At 49.6% G+C, this 16,117-nt stretch overlaps 1 protein-coding gene across 2 annotated transcripts in view; it reads left to right on the plus strand.

Moving 5' to 3' along the window:
- The window catches only part of LOC135902852 (streptococcal hemagglutinin-like), a 121,021-nt gene extending 111,705 nt beyond the window's left edge, over nucleotides 1-9,316 (plus strand). Inside the window, exon 5 of one of the 2 annotated variants that reach the window (XM_070532422.1) lies at nucleotides 8,402-9,316. In XM_070532422.1, coding sequence (XP_070388523.1) covers nucleotides 8,402-9,204 — 803 coding nt within the window. In that variant the 3' untranslated portion in view covers nucleotides 9,205-9,316. The remainder of the gene's footprint in view (nucleotides 1-8,401) is intronic. The other variant, XM_065433126.2, reaches the window with a different exon arrangement.
- The last annotated feature ends 6,801 nt before the right edge of the window (nucleotides 9,317-16,117 follow it).

A 16,117-nucleotide genomic window follows, 5' to 3' on the forward strand; every position in this document is an offset into this window, starting at 1 on the left:
CTAAGACCCCGAAACCCCTCTCCCCCTCCCTTCGCCCCCCCCCCCCTAGTCGGCGCCTATGGAAGTGGTTGTCCCGTCGTTCCGGTTGAGTTGATACCATCGCTTTGAAGGGGACATGGAGTTTCCTGATAACACATCTCCACACCATTCAGTGCACGGATTTCATTGCTTTGGCCCCGGAAAACCAATGTGTAGACATTTCTTTATTTCATGTATTTCACAATACTGATGACTCCAGTGGGAGTCGTTGCAGAGTGGCTAACAAACGGTGATTACATTATGACAACTCTCAAACAAAGAGCAGCAGACAAAATGAAAAAGAACGCACATCGTCATCACCATGCATATGAATCCGTATACATATATAGAAGAAAAAAACGCATACAATAACCAGCCAGCTGGTAATCAATTTTTCAAAATTTTCAGTGTATTCGGTTTCAACTGCGCGCGAGTATTAGTCATTTCACTTTATTATCGTTCGCGGGTAGAAAGAATACTGAAACATATTCTTTTTTGGCTGAAATAGAAACACTGAAAGAATATGGCACCTTTTAAAAGCATAACCTGTAGGGAAACGCACATGTTTAGATGTGTCACTTTTAAAATTCTTTTATTAGTGACAGGAGCAGGAGCATCGAGGGACACTCTTGTTTCTTGCGCAGAACTTCCAGTTCACTTGCTGAGACGACTGGGCAGGAAATTCAAAATAAATCAGCAAAAATAGAAAAGAAAATCAGTACAGTACAAAATAAATGGGTTTCTCTCTATATATGATGCCAGGCCTTAAGTTTATCTACAGGTTGATGTATTGAAGTGTCTGGAATAATTAAAATTAATTAGAAAACACTAAGACGACTGGTGACCAAATTCAAAGTAAATCTGAAAAAGAAACTTTAAAAAATAGTAGCCGACGCTAATGTATGTCTTAGGTGCCTCTTAGTGGAACTCAAACCTCGTCATAGATGTTTTTCAGGTTAACTTTAGGGGAACGCAACGCACGAACAGAGCTCGGATCAACTGTTCTCCATTTATTAGCCGGTAAAATATCATGTCACCTTCTTGTGTGTGACCTCATTAGTGGTGTAATTACTTTCGCTTTCTAACTTCGGGTTTCCAGGAATGTTCAATTGAGTTGCTGAAGTGCCTGGAATAATTAGAATAAATTATAAATCACTGATTGCCCCATACAAAAGCAGATAATTGTAGAATTGGGGACCCGATAGCATAACTGTATTCTTAAACTTCAACTACAGACATTCGATATCACACTTACCAACACTGGAAAAGAAATCGTCATAACAATATTCTAATCTGTCCAATACAGAGACATTGTCATCTTTTGAGGTCAAGAAAATGTGCGATCTTAACCAGTTATTTCACTATCAAATAACTGTGCAAATACCGCTTTGTGATCAGTTGTCCCATAAACCACATCACATTCAATGGTTCCTAAAATGATACTTCGGACAAAAGCAAGATCAAGAAGAGATTTAGCCCCGCCATATGCGCGCGTGTATTCATGAACTAGTTCTCTTAGGTCAAAACAGGAGGTACTGTCCATGAGTTCTTCATTATTGACAACCTCGTTATATGCGGCTGTGAAAGTATTCTAGTCAATGCCCGGAAAATTGTTATCGCCACAGAGGATCAGTTCAGTGTCACCCAACGTAACAGAAGTCATAAACGTTTGCAGCTCTTTCAGCACTTGCCTACCTTCACCCTGTGGTCGGCAAACCATTCCTATTGCTATAAGTTCGCTTTCCAAAAACAACTTAGAAAACGTGACGTCAACTCCAGGCGGCTCACTAATGCGTACAACATTTAGGCCCTTCATAAAAGCAAGGATACGCCCCTACCTCTACGCATGCATAGGCTAGGAAAAGCAAATAAGCAAACCCGAAGTAACCGCCGAGCCAAGGGATGCTTACGCCTAAGTAGCCAATTCTTAGAACCTCTTTAGCAATTTTTTTCGTTGAAGACAAGGCCTTTCTCACTTCATTGCTGTTTCTCTTACCTTACATCTGGCTTTCTAATTATGTAACCTCTTAACAAAATCTCCTATTTCGTTACTTTAGAATGTTGTAGGTGTCGCACGAGATATCAACCTCTAAGTGTGAACAATGTAAGAAGTCAAGATTAGTCGCACAGTTGTAAAAATAAGCGAACGGGCGTAATTTGCGCCAATACAGTCGTAAAGTAACCGCATTGTATCATAGACAAACACAATTTCCGCGATCAGACCAACTGGTATCTTGCTCAAAAACAAGACAGGCGTGCCAACAAAAGTCGAGACAACAAAAGACAAAGTCGGCTTACATGGTCATTACAAAAAAATGGACAAAGCTGGAAATGAATGAAAGACATACAGATTAGGGAAAAAACGGGACGTCTAAGAAATGCACGAACAAAATAATGCCCTCAATCCAAAAATATTGTCATGGGTGTAAAACTGTTTACAAGGTGTATTTACATAGCGTATATAAACAGCTGCCGAGAATCCCGAGAGGCTCTTGACACTTCGTCCTCTTCACCGTCGACGACCTTTTCTCTTTTCCCACCGTAACACGACCCCCGGCAGAAAAAACACAGTCCCGGTGCTTGCCATGGGGCCGTCGGTAAGGGCATTGTAAGGCTTAAGCCGAGAGGCGTGTACGACGTCAGGTGATGTGGAATCGGGTGGCGTGGCGGAGGTCTCCGGGTTTATCTCGTATGTGACATTGGCGACTTGACTAAGAACACGGTAAGGGCCATTGTATTATGGAAGAAGTTTCTCGGAGAGCACCACTTGGCGGCAAGGGAACAAAAGTAGCACGAGAGAGCCTGGTGAAAATTGTGTTGCAGTGGCGGCGACTGTAAGCGTGCCGTTGAGATTCCTGCGATGCCAACAGACGAGTACGGGCAAGCTTGCGGGCATGGTCAGCGTGGGCGATGGCGTCGCGAGCATTATTCGGTCCTCGAATCCTGTATCAAGGGGAGCGAAGTTTCCAAGAGTAATACGGGGTCACGACCAAAGAGCAAGTAAAAGGGGGAATTTCTAGCAGTATCGTGGCGTGGAGAATTATAGGCGAACGTGACATAATTGAGCACCACATTCCAGTCCTTGTGGTCGGGTGAAACGTATTTCGATAACATGTCAGTAATTGCCCGATTAAGTCTGGGGATGATAGGAGGTAGCCTGTTTGTGCTTGGTAGAACATGAGCGTAGGATATCGGCGATGAATTGGGAAAGGAAAGTGCGGCCGCAGTCAGGAAGGAGCTGTCCCGGGGTGACATGTGCTAAAACGATATCCCGGAGTAGGAAACCTGCGAAGTCGGTTGCGCAGCTCGTGGGAAATGCCCGTTGATGGCACAGCGCGTCGAGTAATCAGTAGCGACAGCGGTCCACCTGTTGCCGGACCTGAACACTGGGAAAGGGCCAACGAGATCCAAACCGACGCGAAAGAACGGCTCAGGTGGAATGTCGATCGGCTGCAAGTACCCGGTGGGAAGCGTTGCTGGCTTTTTGCGATGTTGACAGAGCTTGCAAGCAGTTACATAGCGCCGTACGGAGCGTGCGAGGCCGGGCCAGTAGAAGCGGTGGCGCACGCGGTCGTAAGTGCGAGCAAACCCAAGGTGCCCGGCAGTTGGGGTGTCATGGAGCTCCTGAATCACGGTTAAGCGGAAGTGTTGAGGAACGACGAGAAGGGGAGGACCGTCAGGATGACAAAAGCGGCGGTACAATATCTCGTCGTTGAGAACGAACCACCGTAACGATGGATCAGTAGGAGCAGTTTCCATTCGGTCAGTGAGGGTCCTCAGAGTAGGACGTGATCAGCTGCTATCCAGAGTAACAGCTATCCAGAGTAACAGCTGACCGGAGGAGCTTAGGAATGACAAGGAGTAGGGCAGGAGCATCGAGGCATACATTGTGGTGGTACAAGACACCATCCCAGAGAACAAACAGGCGAAGGGACGAATCAGAAGACGAATATTTCAAGCCATCAATGGTGGCACGCTAGGTGGCATCATGGCGTTGCTCGTCGGTAACGTGTAGCAGCAGAGAAATGGAGAAAACGCAAGCGTCGGCAACGGGGTCAGGTTCGGTGGGTGGTTCATCCACTGGATAGCGTCATAAACAGCCTGTGTCTTGATGTAGTCGGTCTGACTTGTACACTACCGCATAGGAATATTCTTGCTGCCGCAGATCCCAGCCACCAAGCCGGCCGGTAGGATCCCTGAGTGAGGAAAGCCAGCAGAGCACATGGTGGTCCTTGATTACAGAGAAGTGCTCTCCATACAAGTAGGGGGCAGAATTTGCAAACCGCTCAGACGAGCGCCAGGAATTCACGATCTGTAATCGAATAGTTGCGCTCCGCTTCTGTGAGGAGGCGGCTAGCGTAGGCGATAACACGATCTTGACCCTGTTGGCGCTGGACTAAGACGGCTCCGAAACTATGACCACTGGAAACGGTGCGCACCTCTGTAGGAGACGACGGGTCAAAGTGGGCCAGTGTAGCTGGTGTGATGAGAAAGTTGGTGAGCGGGGCAAACGCGGAAGTTTGAGCAGTTCTCCATGTAAACGGCACGTCCTTCTTCAGAAGGTCAGTAAGCGGTTGGGCATTAACTGCGAAATCTTTAACGAAGCGTCGGAAGTAGGAGCAGAGTCCTACAAAACATCGGACGTCTTTGACAGACTGAGGTACTCGAATAGACGTGACAGCACGAATTTTCTCTAGGTCTGGTTGAATACTGGAAGCGTCGAAGAGGTTGCCCAGCACTGTAATCTGCCGACGACTGAAGTGACACTTCGATGAATTTAGTTGCAGCCCATCCTCACGGAAACTTGGAAGAACGGCTGATAAGCGCTTAAGGTTTTTCTCAAATGTAGGTGAAAACACGAGAATATCGTCTAGGTAGCAGAGGCATGTTGACCATTTGAACCCTTGAAGCAAAGAGTCCATCATGCCTTCGAACGTAGCTGGCGGATTGCATAGACCGATTGGCATAATTTTGAATTGATACAGACCCTCCGGTGTGACGAGCGCGGTCTTGGTCCTTTTCATCCACAGAAATTTCATCCACAAAACCAGAGCGAAGGTCTATTGAGAAAAAGCATTTGGCACCGTGGAGACGATTGAGGGCGTCGTCAATGCGAGGCAAGAGGTAGTAGACGTCTTTCTTGGTAACGTGGCTTAGATTAGGATAATCTGCGCAGAGAGCTGATGTGCCTTCTTTCTTTTGAACAAGTACCACGGGTGACGCCCAAGAGCTCGGCGAAGTTTCAACAATACCTTTGGCAAACATCTTGTTCACTTCATCTTGGATAACCTTACGCTCTATGCAGATACTCGATATGGCCGGCTATGAATGCGACTGGCATCACCAGTATTTATGTGATGCTTAAAAGTCGGGCCCAATTGGCGATTGTTGAGGTCGAAGATTGCGTGGTAGGAAACCAAAAGGCGGCACACAGCTGCTGCTCGTTGAGGCAATAGGTGTGCAGCAATCATGGGACACAGTGTAGCGTCACGGCAAATAGCGTCCTGAGGACGTACTGAAGAATTGCAGCAGACGTCTACTGAAAACGTCGTCTCTTATGGCACGCTGCGTTGCAACCGATATACCTTGGGGTAGAATTTCCTTTGTCAGGCCAAAATTGACGAAGGGAACGCATGTCCGGTTATTGGCGATGGTGACGACGGAGTGGGGCACAATGATATTGCGCATCAAAAGGACATCAGGAACAGATGTGACGACGTAATCACCATCGGGCACAGGAAAAGATGATAGGAAATCAAAGAAAGTCAAGGCTTTAGGCGGCAGGCGGACGAAGGCGGTCGTACTAAAGTTGTTCGGCACTACGGCACGGACATGCGCGAGTAGAGGAAGTTCTAGGCAAAGGGTACCGGCAGAACAGTCGATCAAAGCTGAATGCGCTATAAGAAAGTCGAGTCCGAGGGCTAGGTCATGGGGACAATTGGTCAGCACTGTAAAAAGAACAGGAACGTTATGGTCGGCGATACTGATACGGGAAGTACACATTCCACTGACCTCAACAGGGCTACCATCGGCCACGCGTACGGCTCGAATAGTAGGAGGCGTGAGAACGTTCCTCAGTCGACGACGGAGGTTAAAACTCATTATGGACACTTGGGCTCCACTATCTATTGACGTCGTCAAAGGGACACCGTCGACGTGAACATCGAGTACTGGTTCGTTGGCAGCGTCAATGGAGGATTTCGGCGCGACGAAGATAATGCAGCACTACCTCCACGAGCTGCATGGCCTAGTTTTCCGCCCAGGAGAGTCCATGATTCGTCGGCGGTGAATAGCGACGTGGCTGGGGCTCTGAGGTGAGGGCGAGCTACCAGGAAGACTGTCATCGACGGATACGTCAGAGGTGGGAGGCATACAGAGCGGCGAGTAACGGCGAAGGTCGGCATATGGGCGACTAGATGAAGAAAAGGAGCTCGAATATGGTGATATCCAGGAGGTGCGGCAGTGGCGAACGACGTGGCCAATGCGTAGGCAACGGAAGCAAATGGGCTTGTCATCCGGAGTTCTGCACTCTGTAGGTCTGCGGTATCTGGGAGGGGAATACAAATCGCATTGAGGCGTAGCTGTCGGCACCAGTCGGGCGTCAGGTCGGAAGACGAAGCAGGCATCAGGAAAACCGAGGTTGGCAAATTCTTGCCGCACAACTGCCTGAATGAGACAGATCGCTGGGTCTGGTTGGTCAATGGTAGCGTCAAGTGGGCGTGGATGGAACGGCGCAGGATTTGTAGTCTCGAGCTCGCGCAAGCAATACGTGTGACGTGCTCATTTAAGGGTGGTGAAGCGGTAAGGTCGACGCAAGACGAAGTCGCAAACGTGTTAGGGAGCCGGGAGAACTATGGAATGAAGCGGCGGGATTTCTTGACAATGACGTCGATGATGGACACATTGTTGAAGACCAACAAGTTGAACGCGTCGTCCGCGATCCCTTTAAGTACGTGGCCGACTTCGTCAACCGCGGTCATTTTGTCGTCGACTTTCTGCCAAAGAGCGAGCACGTCTTGTATGTACGAGACATACGATTCAGTGCAAGACTGAACTCGGGTAGCAAGCTCCTCTCTAGCAGCCAGCTGCCGACCAGTGGGATTTCCCAAGAGGTGACTGACCTTCTCCTTGAAAGAATCCCAGCTAGAGATCTCGTCGTCGTGTGTCCGGAACCGGACACTAGGAGTTCTGCCCAAGTAGAATAGGACATTGGCTAGCATAATGGTAGGGTCCTCGCGGTTGTTTTGGCTAACACGCTCATACAGGTTGAGCCAGTCCTTAACGTCGACATTGTCTTGGCCGAAGAATATGCCACCATCACTGCCAGGATGCCAGGATCGCCAGGGCTGGTAACCATAACGTACGTTGTTCTTGGGGTCGCAGGAGTAGAATCAGACGAGGTTTCGTCACCGGGAGCCATGGCGGAAAGCAGGACGGTGTCACCGCTGCGGAGCTCCGTGGCAAGGACGGGGAACGCCCCCCCCCCCCCTTCCACCAATATGTTACGCGAACGCAGGATTAAGGACTGGAGACTATTTACAAAGTATATTTACAAAGGATAATGAAGCGCTGGCCAGTTCAGCTGACAGCTCGAGAGCCAGAAAGCGTTTCGTCGTATCCGTCGGGGCGCCCACTTGCGTCGTCCACAAGAAACGCGCAATATGCATTTATCAGTATCATGAATATAGCAACCATCCATCATATTTCTCACCAGTTTTATTTCACATGTGTACAGAAACCATGTGCGTTGATTGAGTTTTCTTTCCCATCAATTTTGATTTACACGGCTTTTTCTCCCTGCGTTCATGTGTCCGCATTTGGTGCCGCCGCCGTTTCAACAGATTGATGAGGCTCGCGTAGAATGTGCAGGCGTGCATCGCACCCTCTCCCCAATGCGATGGTGTAGAACGTTCACAAAGGCTGCGACTATTCGGCTTTATCATATCCTTACGCGTTTAGTGTATTCGTACTACTTAGTTGGGGAATAAATGAATCTCCCGCTAGCGTCTTTGCCGCAATTCTTGTCTCATTCGTTCTCATTCTACGAGCCTCACTATGCTAGGCTTATGAGATTGGTGAAACTTATAACAAATGTTTAAAACCTTTAGGGAGGCGGAGCTTATTATGCCCCTGAATACTTATTGTCATATGTCACTTGTGTTTTTCCTCTCTTTAACAAACTGCACTCGCCCCCTTTTTCTCTGCAACATGTGACGTGCTGATAAACATATGCTGTTTGTCACCTGAAAGCACCGGGTACTCAGCGTTGACTAGGAAATGCACGAAAGATTCATGTTAATTGTTTAGGCATAAAATAAGAACAAAATTGGACAATTTTAATGGAGACTAAACAGCAGTCGTTTTCCCTTTTTTTTCGTACCAGCAGGACCAGCTCTCGCTGACTCGAGACGTCAGAGCATGGCTCGAAGGGCCAGTGAAATCCTCCATTTAGTGAGTCGCAGGGCGAGCCTGTCTGCCGGAAGTCACGCTCCAACTGGCGAACGACCGGCGGTGCCGGACACTGGTGCGGCTTCGGCAGCCGCTGGTTCTGCTGCGCCTGCAGCTTCATCGATGGGTTTGGACCGGCGGAGGTCCATCACCAAGTCACTCACCGATTTAGCGAGTCGTAGGACGAGCCTCTCGGCCGGAAGTCATGCTCCTCCAACCGGCGAACGACCAGCGGTGCCGGACCCTGGTGCGACTTCGGTAGCCGCATCTTCTACTGCGGCTACAGTGTCATCGATGGGTTTGGAGCGGCGGAGGTCCAGCACCAAGTCGCTCACCAATTTAGCGAGTCGTAAGACGAGCCTGTCAGCCGGAAGTCATGCTCCTCCAACCGGTGAACGAACGGTGGTGCCGGACCCTGGTGCGACTTCGGTAGCCGCATCTTCTACTGCGGCTACAGTGTCATCGAAGGGTTTGGAGCGGCGGAGGTCCAGCACCAAGTCGCTAACCGATTTGGTGGGCAAGAATGTCAACGAAACGTCAGCGCCGTCGGTGCCGCTGTTGAAGCGCAAAGCGAGCAACGTGAGCCTTGGCGAAGGCTCTGACAGCAAGCCGAGCGAAGACCGCTCCACTTTGGCGGATAGGTCGCACGGTGGTGCATCGCAGCAGCGGTCGCTCAGTAGGCGCAGGTCGTCAAAGACCAGCCACTCATCGACCAGTCTGGAGGGAAAGCCCAAGTAGCGCGGCAGTGGATGAAAATGATGAAGAGCATTGAAAGCAGTTTTACGGGCTCTTTTATGCAACCTTAATCGGCAGCAATACAAAAATGAACCAGTGCGAAATTCTTTTTCAATTTGGTTGTGCGTGCTTCGTGTAATAGCAGTTAAGGTAACCTAAGAGCACCGAACAGCCTCTTCAGACGAAGTTTGAGCTATTAAAGAATGCGCACTGATCTTTCGTCTCAGTAAGCTATCGCAGGAGACGAAAGTTCTGGTCAAGAAACACCAATGTAAGAAAGCCTCTAACCCTACAGGTAGAATAGAACTGGCAGAACTTTGGAAGTTAGTTAACAAGCGTAAGACAGCTGACATAAGGAAGTATAATATGGATAGAATTGAACATGCTGTCAGGAACGGAGGAAGCCTAAAAGCAGTGAAGAAGAAACTAGAAATTAGCAAGAATCAGATGTATGCGTTAAGAGACAAAGCCGGCAATATCATTACTAATATCGATGAGATAGCTTAAGTGGCTGAGGAGTTCTATAGAGATTTATACAGTACCAGTGGCACCCACGATGATAATGGAAGAGAGAATAGTCTAGAGGAATTCCAAATCCCACAGGTAACGCCAGAAGAAGTAAAAGCCTTGGAGCTATGCAAAGGAGGAAGGCAGTTGGGGGGATCAGGTAACCGCATATTTTTTGAAGGATGGTGGGCAGACTGTTCTAGAAAAACTCGCCACCTTGTATACGCAATGCCTCATGACCTCGAGCGTACCGGAATCTTGGAAGAACGCTAACATAATCCTAATCCATAAGAAAGGGGACGCCAAAGGCTTGAAAAATTATAGACTGATCAGCTTACTGTCAGTTGCCAACAAACTATTTACTAAGGTAATCGCAAATAGAATCAGGAACACCTTGGACTTCTGTCAACCAAAGGACCAGGCAGAATTCCGTAAAGGCTACTCAACAATAGACCATATTCACACTATCAATCAGGTGATCGAGAAATGTGCGGAATTTACCCAACCCTTATATTGTCACGTGGTAGTGACGTTCAAGAACACATTAGCAGTACTGTGCAAGACAAAACTAGCTTTTATTGGGTGAACCTGTGCCGACAAAACAGGCTACACTTAAAGCGCAACGATAGCGGCGAACACAGTCGGCGATCCATAGAGAAAGATATTTCAACAAGAGCGGACACTCCCATAGAGCCCAGCGGCCGAATTGACTGTAGCACACCAAGCGGATGTTGTTGACTCCTTCCGGTTTCGGTTTTGGGCGCGCGCGTTTTGAAAACCAGTTGGTACACGCCACGCCGGCTCGGCTGCTCGGCACGGCATTCATTTTTTTTTTCCGCTTCTGCTGAACCTCGCGTGGCCTTCGCGTGGAATCGTTTTAAGTAGAAACGATTGCGATTGACCTTTACAAGACTTCGCCGGATCTGTCAGGTGCAATTTCATAAAGAAAACGAAAGACGTCTTCTGAAATGATGGAATGTTTATTTTGCTCTATATAAATCCTCGTTCCGGGCTTCTTCTGGATTCATCCAAAGTTGTGGCACCAGGTAAGCAGCAGTCATTGCCGTACGATGCTCCACCGGATGCCATCAGCTGAAAGAAAGTAAATTACAAGCAAGTATGATTTCCGTATATTGACCTAACAGGAGTATTGCGTGTAGAGGCGAAACGTGCGTAAGTGGTGAATGAGCGGCATTACAGATAAATTCACTTTTACGTACATTTCGCAGCAAAGACTCCTCCGAAACAATGCCATAAAATCTGAACATCCGATTTTCAAGCACCTCTCCTTTCCCAGGCATTATTTCGTGCATTTTAAGTGCACAAATACATGGGTGACTGCGCGTTTCCAAAACAACTTCGCCTCGGCCGACACGATGGTACGCCAAGTACACAAAGGTAGCTACAACACAGGCTAGGCCAGACCATGTTACACGCTCGCAGAATGCCTTCTAATCGCACTCAAGTCAGACTCGTCGGTGCAATGCCTATTTTCAGTCGCTCAGAATACATCAATGTCATGTTCTTGAGCTCCTCCGTGTTATCTTTTACGCGTCCTGCCGGCGCATGCAACACTCCCGTGTTATCACTCTCGGCAATCGCTCGTCGCGTTTTCGAGAAGCATGAGTACCGCAATAATGTATATGTTCTTGCAGGGCTATAAAATGCGTCACAAACTTGTCCCACTAAAATTCAGTACACGCAAAACTAACTCACTGTGGCCGCGGCCGCGGCTTGCTTTTTTCGCTAACAGCTTCACAACCCCAGGCGCGGCGAGCAAGCCTCAAGGTATCCCAAAAAGTTACCAAATAATTTACAATACTTTTTTCGGGTCAGAGAATGCGTCACGAACTTCTACCAGTAAGATTCAGTACACGCGAAACTGCGGCACACAGCTGAGCTGCTTTTAGCTAACTGCGTCAATAAGCCGGGCGCGGCAACCGTGCTTCTAAACTACCCCAAATATAACGACGTTAGTTACAATAATGTTGGGGGCCACAGAATGCGCGAAAACTTGTCTGTCTCAGGCGCTACGACGTAGTGCACACGCGCAAATGCGTCACACGGCCGAGCCGGTTTTCGCTGACTGCGTCAATAAGCCGGGCGCGGCAAGCGTACCCAAATACTACCGAAATAAGTTACAGTAATGTTGCGGCTCATAGAAAGCGTCGCAAACATCTCTCAGGACGAGGCATTAACTCAAATTAACTGCGCCAGGACGGCGGTGCTGTTTTTCGCTAACTGCGCCACTCGAACTAAGCCTAAATGTGAATAAAATGCGCCGCACACTGTCAAACACAATTTCTCACCTTGCCGTAGTCCAGTAGTTCAGTGGTGCCGTGTGGAAATGCAGACGACACGCAAGAGAAGCATAGAGAAGGCCGGGAGCCCCCCAAAAATGGGCTATATCCAAAACAGACGGGTCGCCGAGCCCGCGAGCTTCGCACGTACGACCGTCCTCGCTCACTCCGGCGGCTTGTCTGGCGCATGACGTATGCACGCGCGCCTGGCGTGCCGCTAGCTTGTTGCTAGGCAACGCAACAAAAGGTTGCAAAATATAAGTTCATTTACACACAAAACTTTTTCACTTTTAGTGGGACGGAATCAAAAAAATAAAACGTTGTCTGGAAGTTTATTTCACATTCTTTTTTTCTGATGCTCGCGTCAACTAACGGACGTTGTTGAAACTAGGCGTGACGTGTTTCCTGTTGCCAGTTTTTGAAGACTGTCCCCTCTTGTTGAATTTCTTTCTCTATGGGCGATCGTCGAAAATCTGATCAGCGGGTCAAGCGCGTCGGCTTTTATAGAGCAGTCGTCGAATGTTTCAGACTAATCGTTCGGACCCGCGTGCCTTCCACAAAGTTCTACACCATTCGCGTTACGCGATGAAATCAGATAACACAAGGTTCGGCGACAACAGACAGCCGGGTAGAAGCATCGGTAACTTTCCAGAAACGTCGGATACATGCAGGCGCGTCCCTCGCTGTGCGATTACAGTTGTTAAACGGCGAAAGGTGGTCGCCCGATAAAGATAAGTACACGTGTCAGTCCCCCCTCTTAAAAAGCATCGACCCGATGCTGCAAACAAACGAAGGTAATAAACAAAAGCACTCGTAGCAAAGAACAGAACAAAAATGGCGAAGTTCGTCAGTGCCCGTAAAAGCGTCTAAGGCGTACCACGTGGACCACTTCAGATCGTGCGTGGCGCCGCTGTGAATGCGAAATGCCGTCTGGCACGACCTAATAGTCCAGAGCGCATATACGTCGGATAACCTTGTAGGGTCCGAAATAGCGTCGGAGTAGTTTCTCACTGAGTCCTCGTCGGCGTATCGGGGTCCAGACCCAAACACGGTCGCCAGGTTGGTACTCGACGAAGCGTCGTCGGAGGTTGTAGTGTCGGCTGTCGGTCCTCTGCTGGCTCTTGATTCGCAGGCGGGCGAGCTGTCGGGCATCTTCGGAGCGCTGGAGATAGCTCACGACGTCAACATTCTCTACGTCAGTTACGCGCGGCAGCATGGCGTCAAGCGTCGTCGTCGGGTTTCTGCCGTAAAGAAGCTTAAACGGCATGATCTGCGTTGTTTCTTGCACCGCCGTGTTGTACGCAAAGGTTACGTACGGCAGGACCGCGTCCCTCGTCTTGTGTTCGACGTCGACGTACATTGCTAGCATGTCGGCGAGGGTCTTGTTCAGGCGCTCCGTGAGACCATTCGTCTGCGGATGGTAGGCAGTTGTCCTCCTGTGGCTTGTCTGGCTGTACTGCAGAATGGCTTGGGTGAGCTCTGCTGTAAAAGCCGTTCCTCTGTCGGTGATGAGGACTTCTGGGGGACCATGTCGCAGCAGGATGTTCTCCACGAAAAATTTCGCCACTTCGGCTGCGCTGCCTTTTGGTAGAGCTTTAGTTTCAGCAAAACGGGTGAGATAGTCCGTTGCCACGACGATCCACTTATTCCCGGATGTTGACATCGGAAACGGCCGCAACAAATCCATCCCAATCTGCCGGAATGGTCGGCGAGAAGGTTCGATTGGCTGTAGTAATCCTGCTGGCCTTGTCGGTGGTGTCTTGCATCGTTGACAGTCTCGGCACGTCTTGACGTAACGGGCGACGTCGGCGGTCAGACGCGGCCAGTAATACCTTTCCTGTATTCTCGACAGCGTCCGGGAGAATCCGAGGTGCCCAGCGGTTGGATCGTCGTGTAGGGCGTGCAGTATTTCTGGACGCAGCGCTGACGGTACAACAAGAAGGTAGCCGGCGCGAACTTGTAAGAAGTTCTTATTCACGAGCAGGATGTTTTTTAGCGTGAACGAAGACAACGCGCGCTTAAATGCCCTAGGGACAACGTCGATGTTCCCTTCCAAATACTCGATGAGGCCTTTTAGCCCCGGGTCGCCTCGTTGCTGTTTAGTGAAGTCTTCCGCGCTTATTATCCCAAGGAAGGCGTCGTCGTCCTCGTCGTCTTGCGGCAGGGGATCGATGGGGGCGCGCGATAAGCAGTCGGCGTCGGAGTGTTTTCTTCCGGACTTGTATATTACCGTGAAGTCATATTCTTGTAGTCTGAGGCTCCACCACGCCAGCCGTCCTGAAGGGTCCTTTAAGTTAGCTAGCCAACACAATGCGGGATGGTCACTGACGACTTTGAATGGCCTGCCATAGAGGTAAGGGCGGAATTTAGCTGTAGCCCAAATGATGGCGAGGCATTCCTTTTCAGTCATAGAATAGTTGCTTTCCGCTTTTTACAGCGACCGGCTAGCATACGATATCACCCTTTCAAGTCCTTCTTTCCTCTGGACTAGGACGGCACCGAGGCCTAGGCTACTGGCGTCAGTGTGGATTTCGGTATCGGCGTCCTCGTCGAAGTGTGCAAATACCGGCGGCGACTGCATGCATCGTTTGAGTTCTTGAAATGCCTTGGCCTGCGGCGTTTGCCACTTGAACGCGACATCACATTTGGTTAGCCGTGTTAGCGGCTCCGCGATGCGTGAAAAGTCCTTGACAAATCGCCTATAGTAGGCACACATGCCAAGGGATCTGCGCACTGCCTTCTTGTCGGTTGGCTGCGGGAACTTTGCGATGGCAGCTGTCTTCTGTGGGTCGTGGCGTACTCCTGATTTGCTGATCACGTGGCCTAGGAACAAAAGGTCATCGTAAGCGAAGCGGCAATTTTGCGGCTTCAGAGTGAGCCCTGATGACTTGATGGCTTCCAACACTGTCGCAAGCCGCCTAAGGTGATCGTCGAAATTTCCTGGGAAGACAACGACGTCATCCAGGTAGACAAGGCACGTCTGCCACTTCAGTCCGGCTAACACCGTGTCCATGACGCGCTGAAACGTGGCACGCGCCGAGCACAGTCCGAATGGCATGACCTTGAACTCGTAGAGGCCGTCTGGCGTGACGAAGGCAGTCTTTTCGCGATCTCTCTCGTCAACTTCTATTTGCCAGAGCCAGACTTGAGGGCCATCGACGAGAAGTATTTAGCGTTGCAGAGCCGATCCAATGCGTCGTCTATCCGTGGAAGGGGGTACACATCCTCCTTCGTGATATTGTTCAGTCGACGATAATCGACGCAGAAGCGTAGGGTTCCGCCCTTTTTCTTTAACAGGACTACAGGAGAGGCCCACGGGCTTTTCGACGGCTGGATGATGTTGTCGCGCAGCATTTCGTCGACTTGTTGCCTAATAGCTTCACGTTCTCGCGTCGAAACTCGGTAAGGGCTCTGGCGGAGTGGTTGAGCGCTCTCTTCGGTTATTATGCGATGCTTTGCAACTGGTGTTTGTCTAATCCTCGATGACGTCGAAAAGCAGTCTTTGTATCGTCGGAGAAGACTTCTGATCTGTTGCTGCTTACTCATAGGAAGACTTGGATTCATGTCGAAGTCTGGTTCGAGGACGATGCTCATCAGGGTAGATGCGGCTGAATCCGAGAGGACAAAGGCATGGCTGGTTTCCAGAATTTCCTCGATGTACGCGATCGTCGTGCCCTTGTTGATGTGCTTGAACTCCTGAAGTTGGTTAGCATAACTTCCACTTGCCCTCCGTGGAGTTGAGCGATCCCTCTTGCGACGCAAATTTCACGGTCGAGCAGTAGATGTTGCTCGCCCTCGATGATGCCTTCTACGTCAGCGGGTGTTTCAGTGCCGACGGAAATAATAATGCTGGAGCGCGGCGGGATGCTCACTTGATCTTCGAGCACACTCAAGGCGTGGTGACTACGACAGCTCTCCGGCGGTATCGCTTGATCTTGTGACAGCGTTATCGATTTCGACTTCAGGTCGATGACTGCGCCATGTTGATTCAGGAAGTCCATGCCGAGAATGACGTCTCGTGAACACTGTTGGGGGCAACGAAGGTGGCAGGGTAAGTCCGGTCATGAACGGTAATTCTTGCCGTGCAGATTCCAGTCGGCGTAATGAGG

The sequence above is a fragment of the Dermacentor albipictus genome, chromosome 1, assembly GCF_038994185.2.
Source record: "Dermacentor albipictus isolate Rhodes 1998 colony chromosome 1, USDA_Dalb.pri_finalv2, whole genome shotgun sequence".
Lineage (NCBI taxonomy): Eukaryota > Metazoa > Arthropoda > Arachnida > Ixodida > Ixodidae > Dermacentor > Dermacentor albipictus.